At 40.2% G+C, this 8,970-nt stretch overlaps 1 protein-coding gene across 1 annotated transcript; it reads right to left on the bottom strand.

Moving 5' to 3' along the window:
* Positions 1 to 397: 397 nt before the first annotated feature.
* On the bottom strand, positions 398 to 978 carry LOC125397752 (biorientation of chromosomes in cell division protein 1-like). Its single transcript, XM_085682707.2, is given in 1 exon segment — positions 398 to 978. A coding segment is annotated over 1 exon segment (522 nt). The 5' UTR covers positions 964 to 978; the 3' UTR covers positions 398 to 441.
* Positions 979 to 8,970: the final 7,992 nt, after the last annotated feature.

Genomic DNA, 8,970 nt, shown 5'->3' with positions numbered 1-8,970 from the left:
CCAGTCTATAACTCAAGCAACGGTATCAAAACCCACTGTCAAACAGCTGCTCCCATGGCCCTTTGCTGTCCTGACCGGCTAGCCCCAGCCCGGCTTCTGCATACTGTAGAACACAAGCGTTAACATCCACATGCAGTGTCCAGGTTCAAGTACAAAGGTCTGATCAGGACAGCCCAAGTCACGTAGTGCTTAAACCTCTGTAGTGTCTATACTGGGGTCAGACCCCTGGACAGACTGGCCAAAGATGGCATAATTCATGAGGAAGTATGAATAACGTCCCACCACCAAACTTGCTGTCCATCCAATAAGGACACCACCCGAGTCAAGGTCAAAATCTTGACATCAGTAGTGACACGGTCGACTAAAGTTATACTCGTATGAAACCGGAATCTGTTTCATTTCTTCAGTAAATGGAGTTTTCCAAATGTATCAGGCATATCCTTAGGAAGTATCTTGGGATGGCGCTGGAGGATCCTGGCTTTCAGGTTCTGGAGGGGGAGCTGGCACAGCTTCTTTTTTCTGGGCTGCCAGGAACTCGTGGATTGCTCGCTCTATCTGTGGCCTGAAGATGTGATTTAGTTTGGGGTCCACCACCTCAGAAATGATCCTGTCCACTCCTGCTTCCAACATGCCTGATTGAACCACGCTCTGCCTCAGCCCATTTCACAACTGGTTCTTGTTCATTGCAGGATTCCATTCCTGTTTGTCCAGGTGTGTTGACACAAAATTATCCACTTTCTGCCTCAGGTTCTGGTAAGCTGGCTTGGTGTCCACGTCAGCCAGGCAGTCCCGACGGAAGCTGTCGAACAGGCCGCGGCTCTTGAGCTGCTCCACTATGAGAGCAATGAGCTGCGGGTCTCCCGGAGGTAGCGACGCGGGGTTGACCGGGCCCCCTGCCCCACTCGAGACCGCCGCCGGTTCCGAGGCCTGGCCCGCCGCGCCTGCTCCCGTACCGTCCGCCATGGCTGTGCCCCGCACCCGCGCCGAGCCCCGCGCTGGGATGCTCCTCCGGGAGCCGCAGGCCGCGCTGCGCAGACACGGAGGGCCCCAAGGAGGTGGCGGCAACGGAGGCGGCAGGGTGGGAGGCCTCCAACAAATTCTTAACACAAAACATCCAGGAAATCTGGGACACCATGAAAACACCAAACCTAAGAATAATAGGGATAGAAGAATAATAACTCCAGCTCAAAGTCCCAGAAAATATATTCAACAAAATTATAGAGGAAAACTTTCCCAACCTAAAGAAGAATATTCCTATGAAGGAACAAGAAGCTTACAGAACACCAAATAGACTGGATCAAAAAAAATCCTCTTGCCACCTAATAATCAAAACACAAAACATACAGAATAAAGAAAAAAAATATTAGGAGCTTCAAAGCAAAAAGTTCATGTAACATATAAAGGTAAACCTATCAGGATTATACCTGACTTCTCAATCGAAACCATGAACCCAGAAGGTTTTGGATAGATGTGTTGCAGACACTAAGAGACCATGGATGAAAGCCCAAACTACTATACCCAGCAAAGCTTTCCTTCACCATCGATAGAGAAAACAAGATATTGCAGGACAAAAGCAGATGTGAACAATACATAGCCACAAACCCAGCCTTACAGAAAGTACTAGAAGGAAAACCTCAACTCAAGGAAACCAACAACACCCACAATAACACAGACATCTGACAACCCTCCACCAGCACAACTCAAAGAAGGGAAAAACACAAACACTACCACCGAAAAACAACAACAACAACAACAACAACAACAACAAAAAACGGAGTTACCACTGGTCATTAGTATTGCTTAATATCAATGGACCCAATTCACGTATAAAAAGGCACAGGTTAAGAGAATGGAAATGAAAACAGGATCCATAAATATGCTGTTTACAAGAAACACACTTCAACCTCAAAGGCAGACACTACCTCAGAGAAAAGGGTTGGGAAAAGGTTTTTCAATCAAACAAACCTAAGAAACAAGCTGGTGTGGGTATACTAATATCTGTCAAAACTGATTTCACACTAAAATAAATCAGAAAAGATGGAGGACACTTTATAATCATAACAGGAACAATTCATCAGGATGAAATTTCAATCCTGAATATATATGCACCTAATATAAAAGCACCCACATATGTAAAAGAAACAATACTAGAATTCAAAGCACACATCAAACCCCACACACTAATAGGAGATTTCAACAGTCTTCTCTCACCAATAGACAGGTCAACCAGACAGAAACTTAACAGACAAATAAGAGAATTACTAGAGGTTATGAATCAAATGGACCTAACAGACATCTATAGAACATTTCACCCAAACAGAAAAGAATATACCTTCTTCTCAGAATCTCATGGAACCTTCTAGAAAATTGATCACATACTCAGTAAAGAAGCAAACATCCACAGATACAAAAAAAATTTTAGTAACCACCTGTGTCTTATTGGATCACCATGGAATAAAGTTAGAATTTAACAACAATTTTACCTCCAGAAAGCTTACAAACTCATAGAAATTGAACAATCAACTATTAAACCACCCTTGGGTCAAGGAAGAAATAAAGTAAGAAATTAAAGTCTTCCTTGAATTCAACGAAAATAAAGACACAACATACTCAAACCTATGGAACACTATGAAAGCAGTGCTAAGAGGAAAGTTCATAGCACTAAATGCCCACATAAAGAAAACAGAGAAAGCTCACATTTGAGATGTAACAACACACCTGAAAGCTCTAGAAAAAAAAGAACCAGACTCACCCAGGAGAGCAGAAGACTGGAAATAATCAAACTGAGTTCTGAAATCAAGAAAATAGAAACACAGAAAACAATCCAAAGAATCAATGAAACAAAAAACTGGTTCTTGGAGAAAATCAACAAGATCGACAAACCCCTATCCAAACTAATCAAAAGGTGGAAAGAGAACACTCATATTAACAAGGTCAGAAATAAAGATGGGGACATAACAACACACAATGAGTAAATTTAGAGAATCATTAGGTCTTACTACAAAAGCCTGTACTGCACAAAATTGGAAAATGTAAAAGAAATGCACATTTTTTGATAAATACCATATACCAAAATTAAATCAAGACCAGGTGAAAAATTTAAATACACCTATAAGTCGTGAGGAATAGGAGCTGTCATCAAAAACCTCCCAAGCAAAAAATGTCCAGGGCCAGATGGTTTTAGTGCAGAATTCTACCAGTACTTTCAAAAAGAGCTAATACCTATACTTCTTAATGTGTTCCACATAATAGAAACAGAAAAGTCATTGCCAAACTCTTTTTATGAAGCTTCAATTACCTGGACACCAAAACTACATAAAATGTCAACCAAGAAAGAGAATTACAGGCCAATCTCACTCATGAACACCGATGCAAAAATTCTCAATAAAATACTGACAATCTGAATCCAAGAACACATCAAAAAATCTATTACGATCACGTAGGCTTCATTGCAGAGATGCAGGTCTGGTTCAACATACAAAAGTCTATCAACGTAATCCATCATATAAATAAACTGAAAGGAAAAACAATGTGATCATTTCATTAGATGCCAAATTAGCATTTGACAAAATTCAACACCCCTCTATGATAAAGGTATTGGAGAGGGTATGGATACAAGGATCATATCTAAATATAATAAAAGCAATATACAACAAGCCAACAGCTAACATCAACTTAAATGGAGAGAAACTCAAAACGATTCCACTAAAATCAGGAACAAGACAATGCTGTCCACTCTCTTCATACATCTTCAACATAGTGCTTGATGCTCTAGCAATAGCAAGAAGACAACATAAGGAGATCAAGGGGATTCTAATTGGAAAGGAAGAAGTCAAATCTTTATTATTAGCAGATGATATTATAGTATACATAAGTGACCCCCAAAACTCTACCAGAGAACTCCTACAGTTGATAAATACCTTCAGTTATGTAGCAGCATACAAGATCAACTCCGAAAAATAAGTAGCCCTCCCATATACACAGAACAAAGAAGTTGAGAGGAAAATCAGAAAAAATCTCCTCTCAAGAAAGCTACAGATAGCATAAAGTATCTTGGGGTAACACCAACCAAGGAAGTGAAAGATCTATTTGACAAGAATTTTAAGTCACTGAAGAAAGAAATTGAAGAGGATACTAGAAAATGGCAAACTCTCCCATTCTCTTGGATTGGGAGGATCAACATAGTAAAAATGGCAGTTCTACCAAAAGCAATCCCCATCAAAATCCCAACAAAATTCTTCACAGACTTTGAGAGAACAATCATCAACTTTATATTGAAAAACAAAAAAATCCAGGATAGCCAAAACAATCCTATACAATAAAGGAACTTCTGGAGGCATTACCATCACTGACATTAAACTCTATTACAGAGCCACAGTCATGAAAACAGCTTGGTGTTGGCATAAAACCAGAGAAGTTGACATTAATCCACAAATCTATGAACATCTGATTTTTTACAAAGACGCTAAAATTATACAATGGAAGAAAGAAAGCATCTTTAACAAATGGTGCTAGCATAGCTGGATATCAACCTGTAGAAGAATGAAAATAGATCCATACCTATCACCATGCACAAAACTCAAGTCCAAATGGATTAAAGACCCCAATATAAATCTGACCATGCTGAACCAGATAGAAGAAAAAGTGGGAAGTAGACTGCAATGCATGGGCACAGGAGACCACTTCCTATGTATAACCTCAGTAGCACAGACAATAAGAAAAACAATGATAAATGGGACCTGCTGAAACTGAGAAGCTTCTGTAAAGCAAAGAACACAGTCATTAAGACAAAAAGGCAACCTACTGAATGGGAGAAGATCTTCACCAACTCCACATTAGACAAAGGCCTGATCTTGAAAATATATAAAGAACTCGAGAAACTAGACATTAAAATTCTAAATAACCCTATTAAAAATTGGGGTACTGAACTGAACAGAGAATTCTCACCAGAAGAATTTCAAATGGCCCAAAGATACTTAAGGAAATGTTCAACTTCCTTAGCTATTGAGGAAATGCAAATTAAAACAACTTTGAGATATCATCTTACACCTGTCAGAATGGATAAAATCAAAAACACCAATGATAACCTATGCTGGAGCAGATGTGGAGTAAGGGGAAAGCTCATCCATTGCTGGTGGGAATGCAAACTTGTGCAACCACTTTGGGAATCAATATGGCAGTTTCTCAGAAAATTGGGAGTCAACCGACTTCAGGATCTAGCAATACCACTCTTGGGAATATACCAAAAAAGCATTTGTTCAACTATGTTCATAGCAGCATTACTTGTAATAGCTAGAACCTGGAAACAACCTAGATGCCCCTCAATGGAAGAATGGATAAAGTGTGGCACATCTACACATTAGAGTACTACTCAGCGGGAAAAAAAATGAAACCTTGAATTTTACATGCAAAAAGATGGAAGTAGAAATCTATCCCGAGTGAGATAACCCAGACCCAAAAATATGAATATGGTATGTGCTCACTCATTAGTGAATTCAAGCCATAAACAAAGGACATTGAGCCTATAGTTCGTGATCCTAGCTAAGCTAAATAATAAGGTGAACCCAAAGAAAACCTATATAGATCTTCCTGGAAATTAGAAGCAGACAAGATCACCAGGCAAAATTTGGGAGTGTGTGGGTGGGGCTGGGGAGGAAGGGGAGAGGCAGAGAAAGAGGGGAGAAGGGTAGTGTTGGCGAGAGCTTGGTAGAGTGGGATGGTTGAGATAGAAAAAGGATGGATATGGGAGCAGGGAAGGATAAATCTTAATTGAGGAAGCCATTTTGGGGTTGGCAAGAGGCTTGGCTCTGTGACTCCAGCTTGGACCCTGAGCAGTGGAGGAGAAAGTGCCTGAACTGGCCTTGTCCAGTAGTCAGACTGATGAATATCTTGAATATCACCATAGAACTTTCGTCATGCGATGGGTGGAGATAGAGAAAGAGATGCACATTGAAACAGTGGACTGAGCTCCCAAGGTCCAGTTGAAGAGAAGAAGGAGGGAGAAGATAAGCAGGAAAGTCTGTATCACGAGGAGTTGGTCCACCCACTGAGACAGTGTGCCTGATCTAATGGGAGCTAACCAACTCCACCTGGCCTGGGACTGAATGAGCATGGGATCAAACTGGACCCTCTGAATGTGGCTGACAATTGGGGCCGACTGAAAAGCCCATGATAATGGCACTGGGATTTGTCTCTACTGCATGTACTGGCTTTTTGGGATCCTATTCTATTTGAATTCCTAAGCCTGGATGTAGAGGGGACTTCCCACAGGGCAGGATACCTTGCCCTCTTGTAGGTTTGGAGGGTGAAGTGGGAGCAAAAGGGAAGTGGGAGGAGGGTAGTAAGTGGAAATTTTGATTGTTATTATTTATAAAGTAATAAAAAGATTTAAAAAATCATGAAAATAAAAGAAAAAGTCTTGTGCATAAGCCAGTGCAGTTGTATCAGCCACACAAATTTGAGATTGCTTTAACCCTTTTCCATTTCCTCCTTCTCTGCCATTCATGGATTCACTTTGCTGTGGTAACAGAACCTCACATGACGAGCGTTGTATCTTTTCTTCCTGCTACCCTGTCTTGGAAAAATAGGCTTTACCTTATTTTAAGACAGATTAGTTTCCTCAGAACTTGTTGGAATTAAGATGATCATCTTTGCAGAGCTCTGTAGAGATTAGAGAAGCACTTTAAGAAAAGACAGAATTAAATTTTTTGAGTTCTTTGTTCACTGTGGGGTTGGTGAAGATCTTTTCCCAATCTACATATGGATATGTTTATATTTTCCTAGATGTTGGTATCAAGCTGTGTTCATGCCATTTGTTGAATATGTTTTCTTTTTTCCGTTAAATTCAATTAAAAATGGGGTACAGAGTTAAACAGGGACCTCTCAGTAGACTAATCTCAAGTGGCTGAAAATGCTCAACATCCTTATCCATCAGAAAATTGCAAATCAAAACTCTCTGAGATTCACTCTTTCATGTGTAAGAATGGTCAAGATCCAAACCACCGATGACAGCATATGTTGGAGAGGATCTGGTATAACTGAAACACTCTCCCATTGCTGGTGGGAGTTCACACTTGTATAGCCACTTTGTAAATCAGTATAGTGATTTCTCAGGAAACTAGAAAACAATCTACCTCAAAACTCAACAATACCACTTTTGGGTATATACCCAAAGGATACTAAACATACCACAAGGACATGTGCTCAACTATATTCATATTAGCACTATTTGTAAGAGCCAGAACCTGAAAACAACCTAGATGTCCCTCACCTGCAGAGTGGATAAAGAAAATGTGGTACATTTGCACAGTGTAGTCCTACATAGCATTAAAAAATAATGACATCTTGAAATTTGCAAGCAATTGCATGGATTGAGAAAAAAAAAACATTGAGAGATGTAACCCAGACTCAGAAAGAGAAATATAGTATATACTAATTAAAAAGTGGTTTCTCTATATAAATTAAATAAAAACAAACCTACAGTCCTCAACCCCAGATGACCTACACAACAAAGAGGACCCTAAAACAGATATACATGGATCTACATAGGAAGGAGAAAATTACAAGGTCTCCGGAGTAAGTTGGTAGTGTGGGGGTCATGGGAGAGGTTAGAAGGGGATGGGGATAGAAAGAGGGGAGCAGAGAACAATGTATAGCTCAGTAAAGAAAATACTATATCATCTCCCATGGTCGCCTTTTGAAAGTCAGGCTCTCAGATATTCTTATGGCGTAATGTAGAGATGTGAAGGTAAAGGAATTTCAGTTGCATGAGACTGTTTCCAGCATTTGGTAGACACTCATAGGAAAATCTCGAGTAGGACCAGGGAGATGATGACTCTATTGATAAATGGCTAGTGTGACAGTGTTAGGACCTGAGCCGGAATCTCCAGAAAGCCTGTGACAACAGGGTAGTACAGTTGGCCACCTCTACATTCATCTCTTCAGGTGAGATTGGTTGGGGAGACAGGAGAAAATCTGTTTTCTCAAAGCACCGTTAGCTGTGAGACACAGAAGCACAGGAAAGAAATCTATTGGAGTAAAAATGGCCAGGGAACACCAGAACTCCAGATCATATACACACATCTGTCGATGTGCTGAAGCACCTGTGCATCCTGGCTCACACATGAATGAGCATACTCTACAAAATACACACAGATCATGGACATATACCGTTCATGTATGAAAGATTTGAAAGGAAAATTGGCACATATTGCAGATAAAAACTTATATTTCTGCTCATTTTTTACTTTGATTTTTTTTTGTCATTTGTATCATCTCACTTTATAGCCTGAATAGTCCTGACTTGAGATCTTGCTTCTTCAGCAAGAAAATGCTGAAATTTCAAGATTTCATCACCACGGCTGACTTTTCAGAAGTTTCTAAAGTACTAGTTCATTCTTGTCTTATTTGGCATAAATCAAAATCTCTTCTTGAGTGAGAAGAATCAAAATCCCTTCTTTGATGAGCAGGCATGGCGTGTCTTCTCCAAGCCCTGCCCACAGCTGAATTAGACCTGTATGGATGAACATCACTGTCTGCTTGAGTGGATGGAACAACATTTTTCTCAGTGAGTTGATCGTATAGAAATTTTTATGTGGGTTCACATACTAAGTGGGAAAAGTCTACTCTTAACTCAGGTTTGTAACATAAAGCCACCTGAGAGCTAAAGAAGACAGACAGACAGAAAAAAGGAAACTTCTGTTGTGTCTTTTCTGGAACAGACATGCCTGCTTAATCCATGATTCAGACATCCAGTTCTGCTGGACTCTGTACTCGGAGGTATGGATGATTATTTCCCTGCATACTTGTGGATCTTGAGTATGAGTCTCCAAAAAGTTGTTTCCATGGTCTGTGTCAGACATTGACTGAGCCGTACTTCCAGTATCCAGAACTTCCACCTTGAAGAATTCCTGTTGTGGGCATGCTCAGTCATGTAGACCATTTTACCCAAGAACCGTGAGGCCACGAATA

The sequence above is a fragment of the Myodes glareolus genome, chromosome 24 (genome assembly GCF_982192425.1).
Source record: "Myodes glareolus chromosome 24, mMyoGla1.1, whole genome shotgun sequence".
NCBI classification, from domain to species: domain Eukaryota; kingdom Metazoa; phylum Chordata; class Mammalia; order Rodentia; family Cricetidae; genus Myodes; species Myodes glareolus.
This window is presented reverse-complemented; position numbering and strand designations above follow the sequence as displayed.